The sequence below is a fragment of the Mytilus edulis genome, chromosome 2 (assembly GCF_963676685.1).
Source record: "Mytilus edulis chromosome 2, xbMytEdul2.2, whole genome shotgun sequence".
Taxonomy (NCBI): Eukaryota; Metazoa; Mollusca; class Bivalvia; order Mytilida; family Mytilidae; genus Mytilus; species Mytilus edulis.
This window is the reverse complement of record NC_092345.1, coordinates 66,938,727-66,960,778: the sequence shown is the minus strand read 5'-3', so window position 1 is coordinate 66,960,778 and position 22,052 is coordinate 66,938,727. Positions and strand designations below refer to the sequence as shown.

Sequence of the window (22,052 nt, the reverse complement as noted above, 5' to 3'; positions counted from 1 at the left end):
AGATGTTTAAAAAAAAATCAGTAAACATTGATATTTAGAAGAAACCAATAAAGAGAGTCTGCATACTTATGATGATTGATGAATTAAAAGAAAATGATTAAAATTGCCAGAAAAATAATTGTTGCCTTTCCTATGTCATACCCACCTATTCTTGGCATGTTGAGTTTGATTGGTAACTTACCATGTATGTGATGGTGGTATATAAAATGTGGACTGTCTTCGGTGCTGAAGTTCTACATACTTCAGATCCCTCCTCTATGTTCACAACATGCCACCAATCTGGTTCGTCATTAAAAGACCAATTTTTTGCTCAAATTAGTTAATTATTACATGCTTTTATCAACATTGTAGAAACTATTATCATGATAATGGCAAGGTTAAGGATTTGATCAATTGTTTTGAACAGAGGTTTACTCTGAGAAAAAAAAAACATGTTTCAATTGACTTGTGTTGATGAAATCATTGCTGTATTAAGGTGGCTCTGGCCTATTTGAAGTTTCTATCAGAAGTGCCGTATTTTTGGTTATTTTATTCTTTAAACAAAATGAATCAAATTGGTCGAAAAAAAATAGGGGATCACGTACCATTTAAGCTCAAAATTTTACTTTTAAACAGGTATGGCCAAAATGGGCCATTTTTCAATGAAATGATAGGAAAAATTGAGGTGTTGACATATTTTTATTGGAATTACAAAAAAACGTTCTATGACAATTGGTCCAAAACTGTAATATGGAAAGCTGGAATATAGCTTCAAAGAATGAGCCAATAAAAAACATAGGTCACCGATAAGGAAAAAAAATTATATATTTGCCTTAAAACCCAAATTTTGGCGGGAAAATGGTTGAAATGTCATTTTGACCCTTTAACAAATACGGATAATAATGAAAATATTCTATAAGTCACATAACAACAATGATTTAACATTTCTAATCAATCAAAATATTTAGAAAAATTATGTCAAATTTACGACAAATACTTTTGTAATTCATGCGTGAAATTATGCACAGTCCAATAGTCCCGAGCCACCTTAAACAAGCTCGAGATAAAAACAATAAACATGTAATGTAAAAAAAATTGAGATCTTTCCATTAATGTTTTGATGCGTCAAAGAAACAAACTTCTATGACCTGAAACTGGCAGTTAAAATTTAAGCAACAAAAAAGTCAGCATACTTGTGATGATTGTATTCAAGGGACGTAATTCTGAAAACTGATTGTACTTTGAATTCTGAATGTTATGCTCAACCATTGTCTTATATTAATAAAATACCATGAACTTATCTTCTAAAATAAGTTTGTTCTTGTTGATTCAGTTCTTGGAATTGAAATCCGGTAAAATCTATTTCAAAATCAATAATTGTACAATTGGATTTGATATACTGTAAATCCATACATGTCACATACAGTTAACATTGCTATTTTGATTCCTAACTTCTCATCAGACTTCTTTCAGAATAAGATTTATATAAATGGCAATAATAGGTTTGTGTGATTTATTTTTAGACAATTTATAGTATATAAGTTCTTAATGGTATTTTCAATCAAAATAGAAAACTAAAAAAAGTACCTCCTTAACTTAACATAAAGGAAAGGTTTTAAATTACATTTAAAAATGTTCTAAGTGGAGCATACTCTCCTTTGTTCTTGTTGATTCAGTTCATAATGATAATTATTTATCTGCAATAAATGGTTAACATGAATGAAATTATGGAATAATGAAAGTAACACCAGGTATACTGATGATGATTTTATTTCAAGGGACGTAATTCTGATTCCTGATTGTAATTTGAAATCTGAATGGTATGCTTATTGTATTTGAAAGAAAGTAACAAATTGTCTAAAATGTTACTTGAGATTTATTGTAACAAAATTGATAGTCTTCTTACTTTTTCTAAATTTTTGATTTTAAATGCACAAGTACAGACATTTAAATAAAAAAACATTCAGTAAACATTGCTATTTAGAAGTAACCAATAAGGAGAGTCTGCATACTTATGATGATTGATGTATTAAAAGAAAATTATTAAAATTGCCAGAAAAGTATTAATATTTCTTGCCTGTTCCCAATGTCATACCCACCTATTCTTGGCATGTTAAGTTTGAATGGTAACTTACCATGTATGTGATGGTGGTATATAAAATGTGGACTGTCTTCGGTGCTGAAGTTCTGTATACTTCAGATCCCTCCTCTATGTTCACAACATGCCACCAATCTGGTTCATCATGAAAAGATCAACTTGTTGCTCAAATTAGTTAAACATTACTTGCTTTAAACCACATTGTATAAAATTTTGTCATATAATAATGGCAAGGGTAAGGCTTTGATCATTTGTTTTGAACAGAGGATTGCTATGAAACAAAAACATGTTTCAATTGACTGGTGTTGTTGAAATTGTTGCTGTGTTAAACAAGCTTGATAAAAAAAAAAAAACATTTAACATGCAATGTTATAAAAAAAGAGATTTTCAATTAATATTTTGATATGAGAAACAAATTTTTTTGACCTGAAACTGGCAGTTAAAATATAAGCAATAAAAATGTCTGCATACTTGTGATGATTGTATTCAAGGGACGTAATTCTGAAAACTGATTGTACTTTGAAATCTGATTGGTATGCTCTATCACTGCCTAAATAAAAGCACTCCCAAACCATCTTTCAACACAAGTATTTATCTTGGAATTTAAGAGTTTATATCAAAATCAATATGTTCACTATTGGATTTGATTTATTGCAAATACAGACATTGAAAAATAACATGCAGTTAACATTGCTATTTAGAAGAAACCAATAGAGAGTGTTGCCATACTTATGATGATTGTATTCAAGGGACGTAATTCTGATTACTGATTGTACTTTGAATTCTGAATGGTATACTGTTTTATCACCTGAGGTGAAATAATCCCCAACTATCATCTATAAAGACAATTTCTTATAATGGAATTTAAAAAGGATCTTGTTCAAACAAATTTTTTTTTATCATAAGCTTTATATGAAAGGTAGTAATAATTGGTATTATTAATAATATTTTTTTTGCAATATCCAGTGAAAAGTTTATTTAAATTGACATGTATATTAACACTTGTCACATGCACTTAGCGGCATTTTGCAATTGCGCCAATATTTTTTCAGGTTATTTATAAGTGAATAGATATAAGAAGATGTGGTATGAGTGCTAATGAGACAACTCACTATCCAAGTCATGTTATTTTTCATTTATCATTATAGACCTCTTCCGTTAGCCAGTTGTACAAATGTTATGAATTTTCAATCATAACATGTATATAACTGTTGTCCCCTGCTCATCACGTTTTAGTGTTCAATAGAAATTAACTTATTTATTATACTTAAGTGAACAAAATTTATAACCAGATTTTACCAATGATATAGTACATGTGCAAGTATTAACCTACCTGTAACTCTAATTAGGAGCAAATATAAAATTGGCACAAATGAAAGAATGAAACTTTTTAAAATCAATGCAAATGTCATACGCTCGCACTTAATTATGTTCTTAATGTTAAACATATAGCACAAAAATGATATTGTGATTAGAGATGTCTACATTGTGTTAACAACATAAACAGTCTTACTCAAAAACATACATGACATAGTAATGGAAGAAATATGACTAATTCACAAAAAATTATAGTCCTGACAATAAATAAAAAAAAAAATATTAATGGTTTTAAAACTGCTAAGAAATTGTTTACAGTAAAACCCCAAAAACAAATACCAGGTATGCTGATGATGATTTAATTTCAAGGGACGTAATTCTGATACCTGATTGTTATTTGAACTCTGAATAGTATACTTGTGTATTTGAAATAAAGCAAATATGGTTAAAAAAAAATCTGAAACTGCAGATTGATTACAACATAATTGTGTAGATAGAAAGGATAAAAAATTTACATGCAAGACTGGATACCCTGTTTCATCTACAAAAGACTCATCAGTGATGCTTGAATAATAATTAAAAAAAAATACAGTACAAAGTTGATGAGCATTGAGGAACCAAATATTCCAAAGGATTTACAAATACAGCTTTTCTTAGGGTAGAAAATTCTTAGTATTTATAAAAAATCAATATGATTTAGTATGCATTTTTTTCCAGGCATGTTATCCCACCAATTAAAAAGAAATGTGATAGATGGTGAGAAGGCAGTAATACAGAACCCTACAGAGGCACAAAAGTTAGTTATATTTAGATATAATGTTCACAGCCAATAGTCAATGCTTCAAGGAAAACTCTAAACAGAAAGTTCCTAAGCAAATGGCAAAATCAAAAGCTCAAACAAATGAATAACAACTGTCATATTTCCTGGTTGGTAAAGGAAAGCACACAATTTTGAAGGAAAAGTAGCCCAAACAAATTAATTTATGGGTAGTCAGGGTCTTTTAAAAATTGCCTCTCTTGTGTTTAATGTATGTCTTGTAGCACAATACTCTGCCCACAGTTGTCTTTTATTTATGCATTTGTACTGTGTTGACATGTGTATTCTTCAAATGTAAGTTTACCACTGAATCTTTTAGAAAAAAATCCTTAAATATGTCAGAAAAAAGGAAAAATATGTCTTTCCTCTGTCCTATGTGATACCCACCTATTCTTGGCATGTTAAGTATTGATTGGTAACTTACCATGTATGTGATGGTGGTATATAAAATGTGGACTGTCTTCGGTGCTGAAGTTCTACATACTTCAGATCCCTCCTCTATGTTCACAACAGTCAAAAAATCTTTAGTTTATCAAGTAGTGCTGTTTAACTGCTATTTCTATGACTCATGAGTCTGTCATTGAATTTAATAGAGAATTAGTTGGGTTTTTTATACGCCCGCCAAAATTTTGACGGGACGTATTATGGTATACTAATGTCCGGTGTCCGTCCGTCTGTCCGGCGTAAACATGTCGCACCGTAATTTGAGAACGACTTATCCAAATTTCATGAAACTTAATATAGTTGTTTCTTATGATGGTCAAATGATCTGTATACTTTTTTGTGAAAATAAGATTTAAACTTTTTGAGTTACAGCACTTTGTAACTAAAACAGGGGTGTGGTTTTTCACATGTCGCACCGTATCTCAAAAACGTTTCTTGATTATTGCTTAAAACTTTACACACTTCTTAGTGATATTAATCTTAATATCTGTATACTTTTTGGTGATGATTCAAAATTTCGTTTTTGAGTATTTTGTAAAAAAGGGGGAGGTTTTTTTTACATGTCGCGCCGTATCTCAAAAATGATTTATGATTATTGCTTAAAACTTTACACACTTCTTTGTTATATTAATCTAAAGATCTGTATACTTTTTGGTCATGATTCAAAATTTCATTTTTGAGTTATTGAGTATTTTGTAAAAAAGGGGGAGGTTTTTTTTACATGTCGTGCCGTATCTCAAAAGCAATTTATGATTATTGCTTAAAACTTTACACACTTCTTTGTTATATTAATCTAAAGATCTGTATACTTTTTGGTGATGACTCAAAATTTTATTTTTGAATTATTGAGTATTTTGTAAAAAAGGGGAGGTTTTTTTTTACATGTCACGCCGTATCTCAAAAACAATTTATGATTATTGCTTGAAACTGTACACACTTCTGTGTTATACTAATTTAAAGATCTGTATACTTTTTGGTTTGATTCAAAATTTTATTTTAGTGATATTTGTAAAAAAAAAAACAGGGTGGTGGGGGGTTTCACATGTCCCGCCGTGTCTCAAAAACAATAAATGGTTATTGCTTAAAACTTCCTCAGAAACTATTTATGATTATTGCATAAAACTTCCACACAAGACGTCGGGCGTATCATGCGCTCATGGCGCAGCTGTTTATTTAATCTTTAGATCATGATTTATAGAACAGCTGCATGCTCTAACTAGTTTTACTTTACTTGCTTTAAACAATATTGATTAAATAATGTACTGTCAGAGAATAATTGGTAAGGGTAAGTTTTTTTCCTGATAAGCTGAGTAATGTCTGTATGACCTAACCATATGATACATTGGTTCAGACTTGTTGTTTACATGTGAACAAAAACTGCAATGTCTGAAGAAATCATATGAAAAATGTAATATTAATCAAGAAATGGATTAAAAAAACCAACATGTACTGTGAAAATGTTGCTGATTAATGGTTGTCAGATTGGTGTCCACAATTTAGATTATAAAATCATTAAACATCTTCATTACCATAAAATTTACATAATGCATTTAAGGTAATAGAACACTGGTTGTGTAGCTTGAATAACTTTAGTTTTTAGGACAGGAGTTATGATTTGATCACTGTAAGATAAACAAAGGATGATCTTCGATTTACCTTTCAAGGAAAGTGATATTTTAAGAGAAATAATTTAATTTGCCAGGGAAAAAAAATTATGAAGCTATTGCCCTATCAGATACCCACCTATTCTTGACATGTTAAATTTGAATGGTATGTAACTTGAAATATGAATGGTTTGCTATTGTATTCGAAATAGTAAAAACTGTCCAAAATTTATATGTTTAAATAATTATAACAAAATTCATAGTTCTAACAATTCAAACCCTTGTGTGTATGTTTTAGTCCCTTCAAATTTCTTTCATTTATATAAAAGAATAAGGAGGAAAATTGTGCAAATCTGGCTCAATTTGAGAGTTTTCTAAAAATATTTTAGTATGGTTAACAAACTTTCTTACAACACTAGAACTTGCTGTTAAATTGAAAGCAATATAAATGTAGGCATACTTGATGATGATTGTATTCAAGGGACGTAATTCTGATAACTGATTGTACTTTGAATTCTGAATGGTATGCTTTATAACTACCTGAGCTAAAACAAACCCCTACTATCATCTAAGACAACTTCTTTTTCACAGAATTTAAAAGTGATCTTTTTCAAAATTGCCTCCAAATTTGAATCTCATTAAAATTTATTTTATCATAAGCGTTATATGAATGGTAGCATTAAGTGTGCTTCTGTTTTTGACCATTTATTATATAAAATATTAGATCTGATTTTCTGACGGGTAATTGAATACATCACAAAAACTCAGTAATGCATGATTCTTAGTTTTAAAATGCTTTAGAACAATCCTGAATAAATAGAATATCAGAAGAAAAAGTTAGATTCAGATTGTTATGTATTATGTTTTCAGAAGAAAATTTTACTATATGTTGAGAAAAAAATTCCTTTGATTTACCCCCAAAAATGCTTTAATGTTTGTAGCCTCTGTCCTATGTCATACCCACCTATTCTTGGCATGTTAAGTATTGATTGGTAACTTACCATGTATGTGATGGTATATAAAATGTGGACTATCTTCGGTGCTGAAGTTCTACATACTTCAGATCCCTCCTCTATGTTCACAACAGTCAAAAAATCTTAAGAAAACAAATCTTTTGTTCATCATTTTACACAACAACTACTTACACAAAATAGTTCCCTAGACACAATTTAGAGTAAACTTCAATACATTGTGTGCAGACAATATCAATCTTAAATAGTGTGTCCAAACTTGCCCTAATTGTCAGGGTTCAATCTCTCCGGTCCTATCAGGATGTGCTTAGCGAAGCATTTTATTGAATACGTTTAGTATTGTCCACCTATTCTTGGCATGTTAAGTTTGAATGGTAACTTACCATGTATGTGATGGTGGTATATAAAATGTGGACTGTCTTCGGTGCTGAAGTTCTACATACTTCAGATCCCTCCTCTATGTTCACAACAGTCAAAAATTCTTAAGAAAACAAATCTTTTGTTCATCATTTTACACAACAACTACTTACACAAAATAGTTCCCTAGACACAATTTAGAGTAAACTTCAATACATTGTGTGCAGACAATATCAATCTTAAATATTGTGTCCAAACTTGCCCTAATTGTCAGGGTTCAATCTCTCCGGTCCTATCAGGATGTGCTTAGCGAAGCATTTTATTGAATACGTTTAGTATTGTCCACCTATTCTTGGCATGTTAAGTTTGAATGGTAACTTACCATGTATGTGATGGTGGTATATAAAATGTGGACTGTCTTCGGTGCTGAAGTTCTACATACTTCAGATCCCTCCTCTATGTTCACAACAGTCAAAAATTCTTAAGAAAACAAATCTTTCGTTCATCATTTTACACAACAACTACTTACACAAAATAGTTCCCTAAACACAATTTAGAATAAACTTCAATACATTGTGTGCAGACAATATCAATCTTAAATATTGTGTCCAAACTTGCCCTAATTGTCAGGGTTCAATCTCTCCGGTCCTATCAGGATGTGCTTAGCGAAGCATTTTATTGAATACGTTTAGTATTGTCCACCTATTCTTGGCATGTTAAGTTTGAATGGTAACTTACCATGTATGTGATGGTGGTATATAAAATGTGGACTGTCTTCGGTGCTGAAGTTCTACATACTTCAGATCCCTCCTCTATGTTCACAACAGTCTCTAGATCTTTGATTCATCATTAAAGGAACAACTGCTTGCAAGATATGATCATATGCCTGTACTTGCTGTAGAATAAATTTGTTTTAATACTGTATGTTGGGGAAAAAATGATTGATGGGCAAGTTTTTTTATCAAAGGAGGTTAGAGAAAGTTCATATGTTTTGGACAGTTTCTGTATGAATCAAGCATTTGATACTTTAGTTCACAGGGTTTGTTTATGCATGAAAGGAAAACAAATTGCAATTGGCTTGTGTCAAAGAAGTCTATGGAATAATGTAATAAATCAAGTTAAAGAGAAAAAAAACAAAGAAAAAATGAATGTCAAAATGTGGCTTCTGAATTTGTTGTGGTAGTTAGATTGTTTTTAAAGTTGACACTGTAGATATAACTTTTTTTAGACCTCTTTTTGCAACTCTAACTCCAGAATTGAGGGCTATGTTGTATTCACTTTGTATGTCTGTTCATAGGTTCTCTTAACAAATAATAATTATTTGTCACACTTTTCTTAGATACTCCTGCACAGAATGTCATTTAGTCAGCTGCTTGAAAGGGATGTGTTGTAATGTGTTAGGTCTTATTGGGTCGATCAAACAACTACTTTTATTTTCTGGTACTTAAAATAGAAGGTGGTGTATACTTACCACAAAAACTGGTGTATTCTTGTTAAAAGATGCCTTGGAATGTAATTAGGCTAAAGGGACTAAACCACCTATTCTTGGCATGTTAAGTATTGATTGGTAACTTCCCATGTATGTGATGGTGGTATATAAAATGTGGACTGTCTTCGGTGCTGAAGTTCTATATACTTCAGATCCCTCCTCTATGTTCACAACAGTCAAAAAATCTTCAAAAAACAAATCTTTCCTGCATCATTTTTATACAGAACAAATTTTTCCTTCATCATTTTTATACAGAACAAATCTTTCCTGCACCATTTTTGTACAGAATAAATCTTTCCTTCATCATTTTTATACAGAACAACTATTTGCACAAAATAGTTTCCTCAACTTAATTTAAAGCAAACTTCAATACATTGTGTGCAGACAATATCAAGCTTGAATATTGTGTCCTAACTTGCACTAACTATTCAGAGTTCGACCTCTGCGTTTCTATGACTATGAGGCTGCGCTCAGAGAAGGATTTTATTGTATACGTTTAGTATTGTCCACCTATTCTTGGCATGTTAAGTTTGAATGGTAACTTACCATGTATGTGATGGTGATATATAAAATGTGGACTGTCTTCGGTGCTGAAGTTCTACATACTTCAGATCCCTCCTCTATGTTCACAACAGTCAAAAAATCTTTAGTTCATCAAGTATTGCTGTTTATCTGTCAATATTACTATGGCTTATGAATCAGTCATTGAATTTGATGGAGAATAAGTTTTCTACCCTTAAACAATGCATTATATCATTTTATCAATTCTGACTTTGACTTAGTATATTCAATTTTTAATGTGCTGAATATATTTTTTTTCAGAAAAGAACATGATAAATGTGAATTTGATGTACATGAAGTTTATGCTGTAGATGTACTGGTCAGTTCAGGAGAAGGCAAGGTCAGTGAAAGGTCATTGTGAGATATTTCCATGACTTGACATTCATCATCTGTTATGTCTTTAAAAAAAGTGAAAATATCACGAATGGCTCGATCAATTGGAGGAAAACTGATGTACATACTTGTATGATTTATAAGTTGTTATTTGTACCTTCTGACATACTCAAATATCACTGGCACTACCCCTATGGAAATATAATCCAGTTTACATATCAATTAAATGCAGAGATATAACACTGAACACAAGCTTTGAATATTTTCTATCTACTAAAGAAGATGTGTGGAATTGTCCTTTGATAATCACTTTTGTTGGAAAACACTGACAAACATAAATCACATTGGTATGCTCAGTATATGTGGTAATCTATATATGTTAAGGTTCAAATGATGTCTGACCTTCTCTAAAAGATATAGTTTTACATTACTTCAGGAGGTTTGACTTTGTTTTATCTTTCCAGACTGTTTTATGGTGTAGGAAAGTAGTTTGTTATCTTTAAGTAATGTTTTATTAGCCATATTCTCTTATTTTATTAATATATTAGCATGTACATTTCATTATGATTTTGGAAACAACCATTTTATAATGGTTTAAGCCTTTTTCTTAGCTCACCTGGCCAGAAGGGCCAAGTGAGCTTTTCTCATCACTTGGCGTCTGGCGTCGTCGTTGTCGTTAACTTTTTACAACCAAACATGGCATGAATGTTTCTTATGAGGTGCTGACCAAGTGTTGTTACTTTGTATCCTATCCATCATCCAAGATGGCCACCATCGGGGGACTTAGTTTAGCATAGGACCCTATGGGAAATGCATACAAATGACTTCTTTTAGAGAACCACTGAATGGAATGAAACCAAACATGGCATAAATGTTCCTTATGAGGTGCTGACCAAGTGTTGTTACTTTGTAGCTGATCCATTATCCAAGATGGCCGCCAGCAGAGGACTAAGTTTAACATAGGACCCTATGGGAAATGCATACAAATGACTTCTTTAAGAGAAACACTGAATGAAATGAAACCAAACATAGCATGAATGTTCCTTTCCTTGTGAGGTGCTGGCCAAGTGTTGTTACTTTTAGCCAAATTTGCCAAATTTTTTATTTTTTTATACTATTTCAAAAACCCAAGTAGAATCAGGTGAGCGATACAGGCTCTTGAGAGCCTCTAGTTTTTTATTATTATTATTTTAGCTTGTTTTGAAAGTAATGTTAACATGTGTGAACCATTTGTTTTACAAAGAACCAATTTAAATTAGTTGTATTTTGCACAAATGTATGGTTTTTACGATGTATATTTTCTACTGTAATTTTGTTAAACATACAGGGGAAAAAAATCTTTGTTATGTGTTTCAGGGAAGAGAACTCGAAACTAGAACTACAGTGTATAAGAAAAAGGATATTGTCTATCAACTCAAAATGAAAGCTTCCAGGCGTAAGTGGGAAATACAACTATATTGGCCAAGATATAGTATTACATTGTATTGAACAAATATTTACCGCTATCATATTTAACTTTTATTTCAAGAATTTTAAAATAATTGATTTATGTTCAATGGTAAAACTAACCACCTATTCTTGGCATGTTAAGTTTGACTGGTAACTTACCATGTATGTGATGGTGGTATATAAAATGTGGACTGTCTTCGGTGCTGAAGTTCTACATACTTCAGATCCCTCCTCTATGTTCACAACATTTAAAAAAATTTTAGTTCATGACTTACAAAACTCAAAAAAATGAGAGGTTCGGCACTTCATTATATTTTTTTCTGTCAAAAAAGTCAATGGTAGCCAATACAATTCTATTGCAAATGAAAATTAAAATTATGGGTATTGATTGTCACTATTTCTACAGCATGGCTACAATTACTATGATTACTGTGCAGTATGCATATTTTCTGCATATTATATAGTGTGGTGATATAGAATAGTAAATGACATATTTCTTATGATTTTTTTTCAGAATTTTTAAGTGATGTAGAAAAAAGATTTGGATTATTGCCCTTTTCTTTAAGGTAAGACTTATACATTTCATTTTTGGTTGTTTAAAAGATATAAACAAGTAAAACAGTTTTGTTATTGATATGAATTTTCCTGAAAAGATGTATATTGGCAACTTTAAGATTTTGATCCAAATTTGAACTCTGCACACAATGACAGCCATATTGAGCAGGTTCATACATAAATTAATTTTAAAAATGGTCAGTAAGGCAAGATATGCAAACTAGTCATATTTTGAAGATATAGTTAGATGACTCACTCTCTGTAGGAGTGATGGCTGATAAATGAGGATTTGTTTACCCTCTTTGTGTTTAGAGCAAAAACTATAGATGATAGAGAGAAAGTTAGCAGACAAAACGATCAGCAATACAAGATCAACAAAATAAAGATTTTTGTTATGAATTAAATGCTTGTATAAGATGTTAGAAAGTGTATTTTGTTGAATATGTACATATACCTAGGTGATCAACACATGCTCCTTAGGGCCTCTAGTTCACATTTAGCACAGCTGAAAATAAGTACATGTGTTTACATGTCTGTTAATAATTTGTTCAATAATTTTATATAGGTTAAACAAGTACATTATTTTTTTCTAGATTATGCGAGGATGAAAAGAAAGCAAAAATGGGTGTAGTTGAATGTGTCAAGCATGACTTAATGGTACCTTTCTCTGTCCTTTATGAAAAAGAGAGTAAGTGATTTTGATTAAAGAAATAATGACTTCAGAAGTATCTGTTTGAATTTTGAACTGTTGTGCCTCAGATTAACATATAAATTTATATATTTATAAAGAGAATATTCTTCATTTGCATTTTAATATATGCCATACATAACAGAAATTTATTAAGATAAGATATTATGGCATTATTATTCCAAAATTATCTTGAAAGCTTGCCTTCATTTATTTATGAAATGCAATTAAAGTATTGTATTTCACATAAGAATTTTGTTATAAAAAAAAATCAGGAATTGATCGTTTATTTGATACAAAAGGTGTTATTTTTACATGTATGACACTGTCATATGAACTGACATATATATGCTATTGCTGCATTTTTCATTTGTCATTTCTCTTTTAAAGTTATACTGTAATATAAAAAAAAAAATTATTGATGTATGTTTTGTCTCAAAATAAAAATTTTCTTTCAGGTGAGTTCGTAGCTCAATTTAAATTCACAGTACTGCTGATGCCCAATGGTCCACTGAAGATCACAGGACTGCCATTTGAAGCAGAATTATACGAATCAGAAAAATCTGTAGAGGATCCAGAATTAAAAGTGAGTATTAAGTTACAAGATAAATGGTGCTTAGCTAGCAGTGTTATCATTTTATTGTGACACCAGTGCATTGCAGATTACATTGGAATCTTTTCATATTTATTGTGCTCTATTCAATTTCATAACCAAAAATACTTGATGAAAACTTATCTGATGTAAATATTCCAGAGAATAAAAATGCTCATTTTATGATAATTTTTTTTTTAACCATTTCTAGAAGGTGTAGAAGCAAAATAACAACAAATCCTTTTAAGAGAAGCTTTCTTTTCTTTAATTTCACCAAGTGCATGTATATAGTTTTTGCACCGATACTTTTTCAATCCAAAATGTGACCCATACATTGGGAAAAAAAGAGAACTTGCACAAAACAAACAAATTTTGTCATGGTTCATGTTATGGTATTTCATCAAATGTGAAAGGAGTAGGTCGGTAAGAACTGATTTTGGCCTCAACGAAAGATTGTAGACACTTTTTAAACACTTAAGTGTCTATTTTAGTTGACTCAATAAGTATATGGAAAAGATTTTAACTGATTTACTCATTAAAAACGCCCCGATTCTAGCTTAAATATGAAAAATCTATCAAATATGCCAACAATTGTCACTTTTCAGATGATTTTGTCAAAAATGAAAGTGGCCGCATCCGTATATTATTATATCATTATGTATAATCATCAAATATAACTTACATTTCAATATTAAGAATGAACACGAATCCCACTTTCATTTAAGACGGAAACCATCTAAAATATAACTAGAATGCCAAAATTGTGAAGATTTCAGTAATTTATCATGACTTAATGATGCTAGTACCCGATATATGTGAATTGTATTGTCAAACACAGCCTATATTTATTTAGAAGAAACATTCTACTGTCCAATAAATAACTAAAAGTAAACATTTTAACAATTTTGTAAAACTGCTTTATTTTGGGGCCAAAAAGGGGTCTTACTGATCCTACTCCTTTATATTTATTCCATGAACCTCAATACGTTAAGTCCTATTAGAGCAAATTTAAGACCCAGTATGGTAATTTTAAAAGGCTTTATTGCCCCTCCAATTTTTCAGCTATTTTTCTATAGTAAGAGTTAATTTGAATTTTCATACAATTTCAGGCAATACTGGCCGTTTCCGCTTCACGAAAAGCTGCCAAAAAGAAGAAGAAGAAGGCAGGAAAATCTGTTGATGCTGAAATTGGGGGAGAAGCCAATGAGGATTGAAAATGTTATTTAAGGTCATAGTGACCTACTTTAAAAGTGCTACTAGTCGTAGACTGGGATCCGTGTAAATTGATTATGAAAAATTCTGGAATGCAAGTGACAATATTAAATAATGAAATCATTTTTACTGTTGATTAAAGGTAGCATTTAAATAGTTACAGCTGTCATCATGATAAACAAAGAAAGGAGCTATTTATTTTATATATTTATTAAATTTGTTATACATATTAGAAATAAGTATTTATACTTATATACATTTGTAGGAGAAACAAATAACATTGTATAACTGAACTAGAAGTTTTACAAAATTAGGAAACAATTTGGTTTACTTTTAAAGCAAAATTGGAATTGTATTTTATTTTGAACAATTCTCTCAACCCTTCAATGTAATGCTCTTATGAAACACAATATTATTAAGAGAGTGAGAAATAAAACAAAGCAAAAGAATCCTTAAATCAGAAATAGAATTGAAAGCATTTATAATTTGTACTGTCAGAATCTCAGTACTGTCTCCTCCAGAATAAATTTGTTTTGACCCAGTTATTTGACTTGTTATTGTTTTAAATGCCTCCTGCTTTCCAATTAGTTTATAAATGTCTTCTTTGATTTTGATCTGGTATCTGGGGAACAATAGTTATCTGGTTTCAGGCAGATCCTTTCAGCCAAAAATCATGTGGAATTTTCATTGGTTTTTGTTTACTTTATATATGTTACGGTAAACATTCTATCTAATGATATATAAACCAAGTTTTGGCTTCTACATTTTGGTGCAGGGTGTCTTCATTGTAATTGAAGTTTATGCAGTTTTGATCTTCAGCTTATGATTTGCCTAAATATCAAGTCTTCTAATACAGTAATAGTATTGCATGGTAATCATGTAGTCTTGGGTGTGATTGGTCAAAAGAAGTCTTAAGCTATTACCCTCCATCCCCAACAAAAAAGGGTTTGTTGGAGGGGGGTTCTAAACAATGAAATCTTTATAATACTATATAAATAAGAGTTTAAACAACATTGGTTTGTAGTTCATGCCTGTTAATATCTTAAAAATATAAAAGATAGATAGAGAAAAATAGTCAGCATGGCTGAAATCATTAGACTGTTCATTATTTAAGTTATTGAGTTTTAATGACAATTTCTCCATCAGCAAGACCAGATATACAAATCAGTTAATTCCTGAATATTTCAGTCCATAGTAATTTCTCTTTTATGCAGATTTTTACTAATTTTTGTCTTGGGGATTACTATCTGGCAGTGGCAGTTTAATTATTATATTTAGTTTTATATTTCAAAAGGTAAAAGATTTAGATGCTTCATACCTTGTTAGCAGATAGCTTATGTAGTTACTATCTGTGTAATGGTAACGTTTTCTCCTGTAGCTCTGTCAATATTATAAACTTGGATATTTATGATGGCTTGTTTCTCGTGGTAAAAAAAATCCCTTTTTTCAATGCAATATGTTCTTTGAACACATTTAATAGCTCCCTAGTTTTTAAATGACCCCAAATTCGGACCTGTATCAAGTGCGAATATTTTGTTCAGGGTTGGCCTTCTGTGGTTGTATCCAGCTGCCCTTGGCAAAGCAATTTATTACACATTTATGTTCCTCTACTCTCCAAATCAACACTAAGAGTTAAGTTAAGTCACTTGTTAAAAATAGAAATGTGTCCAATATTGCTACACAGCAATTTTTATACGACCGCAAAAATTTTAATTTAATAATACTGATAGTTTTCGCACTCTAACTTTAGTAAAAGTGAATAGAAATCAATGAAATTTTGACACAAGGTTTAGGACCACAAAAGGAAGGTTGGGATTGATTTTGAGAGTTTTGGTCCCAATATTTTAGGAATTAGGGGCCAAAAAGGGCCCAAATAAGCATTTTCTTGGTTTTCGCACTATAACTTTAGATTAAGTTAATAGAAATCTATGAAATTTTGACACAAGGTTTTGACCACAAAAGGAAGGTTTGGATTGATTTTGGGAGTTTTGGTTCCAACAGTTTAAGGAATTAGGGGCCAAAAAAGGGCCCTAATAAGCATTATTCTTGGTTTTCACACAATAACTTTAGTACAAAATGTATAAGTAAATAGAAATCAGTGAAATTTTGACACAAGGTTTATGACCACAAAAGGAAGGTTGGGATTGATTTTGGGAGTTGAGGTCCCAACAGTTAAGGAATTAGGGGCCAAAAAGGGGCCCAAATAAGCATTATTCTTGGTTTTCACACCATAACTTAAGTATAAGTAAATAGAAATCTATGAAATTTTAACACAAGGTTTATGACCGTAAAAGAAAGGTTGGGTTTGATTTTGGGAGTTTTGGTTCCAACAGTTTAGGAATTAGGGGCCAAATAAGCATTATTTTTGGTTTTTGCACAATAACTTTAGTATAAGTAAATAGAAATCTATGAAATTTAAACACAAGGTTTATGACCATAAAAGGAAGGTTGGGTTTGATTTTGGGAGTTTTGGTCCCAACAGTTTAGGAATAAGGGGCCGAAAGGGTCCAAAATTGAACTTTGTTTGATTTCATCAAAAATTGAATAATTGGGGTTCTTTGATATGCTAAATCTAACTGTGTATGTAGATTCTTAATTTTTGGTCCCGTTTTCAAATTGGTCTACATTAAGGTCCAAAGGGTCCAAAATTAAACTAAATTTGATTTTAACAAAAATTGAATTCTTGGGCTTTTTTGATATGCTGAATCTAAAAAGTACTTAGATTTTTGTTTATGGGCCCAGTTTTCAAGTTGGTTCAAATCAGGTTCCAAAATTATTATATTAAGTATTGTGCAATAGCAATAAATTTTCAATTGCACAGTATTCAGCAATAGCAAGAAATCTTCAATTGCACAGTATTGTGCAATAACAAGAAATTTTCAATTGCTCAGTATTGCGCAATAGCAAGAAATCTTCAATTGCACAGTATTGTGCAATAGCAAATATTTTCAATTGCACAGTATTGCGCAATAGCCAGAAATATCTAATTGCACAATATTGTGCAATAGCAAGACCAATTGATTGGAGTTATCTTTCTTTGTCCAGAATAGTAGTTGAGTCAACTTAAATCATTGTTTTATACAATATACAATGTATATTAACTTTTACTACCAACTGACAAATTAAAACAATCTTTACCATTCAGTGATAACAAGCACCTTTTGTTACATTTTAATATTTTATGATGTATTTAAATGAGTAGTTATTGTTGCAAACTCCATTCGAAATTTGAATTGAGATCAGTTTTGGGAAAGGGGGATGTGAAAAAAAATGGGGGGGGGGGGGGGGGGGGGGTAAATTTTTCTCATTTCAGATTTCATAAATAAAAAGAAAATTTCTTCAAACATTTTTTTGAGAGGATTAATATTCAACAGCATAGTGAATTGCTCTAAGGCAAAAAAAAATGTTAAGTTCATTAGACCACATTCATTCTGTGTCAGAAACCTATGCTGTGTCAACTATTTAATCACAATCCAAATTTAGAGCTGTAACCAGCTTGAATGTTGTGTCCATACTTGCCCAATTGTTCAGGGTTCAACCTCTGCGGTCGTATAAAGCTGCGTCCTGCGGAGCATCTGGTTTACTGTGTCGTATAATGCTATCATGGTGTCATCCGAAGTCACATTTTGTTTCCAGACAATAACTTAAGTTTAAGTGTATGGATCTCTATAGATTTTTACCAGAAGGTTCAATACCACTATTTTGGGGTTGATGGTCCCAACCATTTTGGAATTAGGGGCCAAAAATTAGCATTTTTTCTATTTTCAGGATAATAACTTGTGTATAAGTATTTCAATTGCTCTGAAATTTTTGGAGTTATGGTGCAAACAGTTTAGGAATTTAATGCAAAAAACGAGCATTCTTGTGTGTAAGGATCTCTCGTGACATTGTACCACACCATATCACAAAAGGAAGATTGGGATTGAGTTTAATTCATGTTTTTGGGGACAATTTTTCTCCTCTAGATTTTAGTAATTAAAAAGAAATTTCTTCTTTTTTTTTTGGGGGGGGGGTCAATTTGCAACAGCATAGTGTATTGCACAAAATCAAATCATTTAACCAATTCTAAAAGAGGGGCAAAAGATACCAGGGGAACAGTCAAATTCGTTAATCGAAATCAACTGACAACGCCATGGCTAAAAATGAAAAAGACTAGCAGGCAAATAATACTACACAAGAAACAACATAGAAAACTAAAGACTGAGGAACAGGAACCCCACCAAAAACTGGGGGGATCTCAGGTGCTCCTGAAGGGTAAGTAGATCCTGCTCTACATGTGGCACCTGTCGCGTTGCTTATACACATCCGGTAAATAGTCATAATTCGGTAGGTCACATTCATGAAAAGGGAAGGGGATTGTAGTTACGATGTAAGAAACATCCGATATCATGTCAAACGGTTATTCCATAACGGTCAGCCAACTCGTGATGGTGTCCATAAAATTAATGAAGGTATGATTTCAACTTTACCATTTGGAAATCTTGTTTTAATAGCCAACTTGTGAGCAGCAACCCTTTATCAAGGAAATCATCATAGGAAACACAAGCACAGGAATATCGTATCAATTGGAGATTTATACTCCGTATGCAGGCGCTGCTGGAATGTTGCTACATAGAAATGGAAAGTTCACAATTGGGAAGTTGAAATCATCTTGTTTGACGTAAAGTTTTGTTTTCAACCGACCCTCGTTGTCAATTTCTAGATGTAAGTCAAGATATGAGGCCGACTTAAATATCTGTTGTGTCCTCTATCTCTAGTTCGATGGGATAGATGCAATCAACATTGTCTCACGTTTAGCCCATAGCCTGGCATAATCCTCGACTGAATCCATCAGTATTTTGAAGTTGTATTTCCAATTGATGGATTTTGGCTCACGATATTTCGGACCTTTGGATAACACATTTCGCAGGAAGAGTTATTGACATTTTTGAGGTCACCGGTAATAACGTGGCGTGCCGGATTATATGTCAATTGGGAACTACATGTAGAAGTCTTCAATATTTAGATCCTGCAAAACGTGTTTGTAATTAAAAAATTTAGTTGCATTTGGTTTGGTATAGGTAGAAGAAATGATGGTACAGACTGATCTTTAAAATAAGAAGATATTGCCTAAGTTAACGCCATCGAGACCTTTGTTGGCAAAGGAGAGTTTGAGAAAAGATCTTTTCTCTTTCATCTTTCCCAATGCGAACTGGTTTGAAAAGTCTGTGACTTGCAATATCCGGATTGATAGCTGTAAATTTGTATTGCTTTGAATAAGGGTTTGTAACAGTGGTTTCCAAACATCAATTGACCACAGAATGAAGTAATGAATACGGCTTTTCAACGGTATAAATCGCAGCAGGTCATTAATTGAGACGTAATGCAGAGTAGGTGATGTATAATGACGATGACCATGAATGGTTCTTTTACTACAGTTATTCATATATGTCAAGAAATTAGTGCTGAATATTTCCCCCCTTACATTTGTAACCAGGTACACATGGATACAAATGGTACATGGGGAATTTACTAATTCTTGTCAACAGTAACGAGTTACGAATGGGTACAACGATACATGATTGCAAAAAATATAGCAGATTATACATTTTGTAACTGGTTACAACTGGGTACAAATGATTACTCTTATTGAGGATATTTATTATAGTTACCTATTTAGCACAGTGTTCTGAAAAATGGGTACAACTGGGTACAAATGGTTACATTAGTTTATAATCGGTATCTTATTATATAGATACTGTGGCTGAAATATTGGTTAAACTGGGTACAAATGGCTACACGTATTTATTATATAGTTATCTAATTAGATACCGTGTCCTGAAAAATGGGTACAAATGGTTACACTTATTTATTATAGTTATCTAATTAGATACCGTGTCCTGAAAATGGGTACAAATGGGTACAAATGGTTACACTTATTTATTATAGTTGCCTATATTAATACTGTGGCCTGAAACATGGGTACAAACTGTTACACTTATTTATTATATTTACCTATTTAGATATTGTGTCCTGAAACATGGGTACAACTGGGTACAAACGGTTACACTTATTTATTACAGTTACCTATATTTAGATACTCAGCGTGTCCTGAAATATTGTAACCACTTGTACCCATTTGTACCCAGCTTTAAGGACATAGTATTTATATATAATAAGTTGCTATAATAAATAGTTGTAACCACTTGTACCCAAACCGATATAAGGAGTATATGGCAGTGTCCAGTACTGTGGTAATTAACTTTTGGTGTATTTACGAGGGGGTTATCAAACTGCTTCAAGTTATCTTTTCGTACAATAAAATTATCATGAAAAATACATTGTTCTAAATGGACCAGTAGTTTAAAATCGCATAACGTTGTATTCAAGTTTTCCTGCCTCACTCATCTATTAATCTATATAATTAAAATATGTTGTGAGTTAAAACATCTGCGCCCAAACATCTGTGGCAACTGTCGATGAACTGTACAACGTATTCAATACAATTTGAAGAGCAATCGTTTATTTTATCTTAATAAAGTAAAGAAATTAGGGAAATGGATGGTAAAATCAAATTTAGAAGTGTAAAGTAGAAATGGGGAACGACTGCAAACAGCAAGTAGCAATTTGATTACTAGTGTCATCATCATTAATCATAAATCAACAATGTATTACATCACAGTTCTACTAAAACCAAAGAAATTTACGAGAAAACTACAAGTTCTTTTATTTGTCCTGCTTCTTTTTACTTGTTTTCCTAGTTTGTCGAATATTTTTTATCCAAACCGAAAGGATATGACCGTTTTGGAAAAGCCAATAGTATACGTGGTAATTCCTTTTGATGGGAGAGAAAACAAGTATGAGACCTACATGGAAAATTTGCAGAGAATTAAACGCAAAGAATGGAAGATTCAAACTATAGTGGTTCAACATGATGGAAATATTTCGCCATTTTCTCGAGCTTTTCTTTTAAATATTGGTATTCGCGAAGTCTTAAAGAGAAGAAGCGTAAAATGTATTGCAACACTTAACTTAGATGTTTCGATGCCTCCGAATGTGGATTTCTTTATGTGTGACAAACCTAAGGATGTTTGTGGAGATCTTACTTGTATAAATCATGTAGATGGGGTTTATGTGTCCTCAGCGAACATAGTCCTTGCATCTGCGGATCACTGGAAAGTTGTCAATGGATACACAAATAAAGCGTCAAAAAAAGAAGATGTGAAGGGAAATTTGTATCACAGATTTAAAGCCAGCGGACTTATTAGATCACATGAAAAACTTACTGACTTCGCAAACAAAAAAAGCTGTAAATGTATTGATCAAAATGCTGACGAGAGGAAGAAAAAAACAAAACAAATAATGTACCATTCAGATGATAGTAATGAATGGAAAACAGATGGCCTTACGAATACTAAATACTGTATTGATAAATCATATACCGACAAATTTGGATCAACAAGACTGAAGATAAATAGTACGTTAAAACTATCCAATAGTGAAATGGCAATGATTAAAAGACCTCTGTATACATCGGCTATTGTTCTTCTAAAATATAAATTGATTTTCTTTTGGAGTGAAAAATCAGGATGCACATATTGGAAACG

General features: G+C 31.7%; 1 protein-coding gene and 10 non-coding genes across 11 annotated transcripts in view; all 11 read left to right on the top strand.

Moving 5' to 3' along the window:
* Positions 1-15,011, top strand: part of LOC139512720 (proliferation-associated protein 2G4-like) — a 32,978-nt gene extending 17,967 nt beyond the window's left edge. The window contains exons 7-13 of the mRNA XM_071300586.1: positions 4,112-4,190; positions 9,899-9,977; positions 11,327-11,405; positions 11,934-11,985; positions 12,568-12,662; positions 13,121-13,248; positions 14,364-15,011. Of these exons, the coding sequence (XP_071156687.1) occupies positions 4,112-4,190; positions 9,899-9,977; positions 11,327-11,405; positions 11,934-11,985; positions 12,568-12,662; positions 13,121-13,248; positions 14,364-14,468 (617 nt within the window). The 3' untranslated portion in view covers positions 14,469-15,011. The remainder of the gene's footprint in view (positions 1-4,111; positions 4,191-9,898; positions 9,978-11,326; positions 11,406-11,933; positions 11,986-12,567; positions 12,663-13,120; positions 13,249-14,363) is intronic.
* On the top strand, positions 142-272 carry LOC139513915 (small nucleolar RNA SNORA57). The gene has a single exon (XR_011662550.1). It is a non-coding gene; the product is annotated as a small nucleolar RNA SNORA57 (small nucleolar RNA).
* On the top strand, positions 2,075-2,205 carry LOC139513920 (small nucleolar RNA SNORA57). The gene has a single exon (XR_011662555.1). It is a non-coding gene; the product is annotated as a small nucleolar RNA SNORA57 (small nucleolar RNA).
* On the top strand, positions 4,595-4,726 carry LOC139513923 (small nucleolar RNA SNORA57). The gene has a single exon (XR_011662558.1). It is a non-coding gene; the product is annotated as a small nucleolar RNA SNORA57 (small nucleolar RNA).
* LOC139513925 (small nucleolar RNA SNORA57) lies at positions 7,220-7,348 on the top strand. Its single transcript, XR_011662560.1, has one exon. It is a non-coding gene; the product is annotated as a small nucleolar RNA SNORA57 (small nucleolar RNA).
* LOC139513918 (small nucleolar RNA SNORA57) lies at positions 7,574-7,704 on the top strand. Its single transcript, XR_011662553.1, has one exon. It is a non-coding gene; the product is annotated as a small nucleolar RNA SNORA57 (small nucleolar RNA).
* LOC139513916 (small nucleolar RNA SNORA57) lies at positions 7,930-8,060 on the top strand. Its single transcript, XR_011662551.1, has one exon. It is a non-coding gene; the product is annotated as a small nucleolar RNA SNORA57 (small nucleolar RNA).
* Positions 8,286-8,416, top strand: LOC139513919 (small nucleolar RNA SNORA57). The gene has a single exon (XR_011662554.1). It is a non-coding gene; the product is annotated as a small nucleolar RNA SNORA57 (small nucleolar RNA).
* Positions 9,123-9,254, top strand: LOC139513924 (small nucleolar RNA SNORA57). The gene has a single exon (XR_011662559.1). It is a non-coding gene; the product is annotated as a small nucleolar RNA SNORA57 (small nucleolar RNA).
* Positions 9,583-9,713, top strand: LOC139513921 (small nucleolar RNA SNORA57). The gene has a single exon (XR_011662556.1). It is a non-coding gene; the product is annotated as a small nucleolar RNA SNORA57 (small nucleolar RNA).
* LOC139513914 (small nucleolar RNA SNORA57) lies at positions 11,539-11,669 on the top strand. Its single transcript, XR_011662549.1, has one exon. It is a non-coding gene; the product is annotated as a small nucleolar RNA SNORA57 (small nucleolar RNA).
* Positions 15,012-22,052: the final 7,041 nt, after the last annotated feature.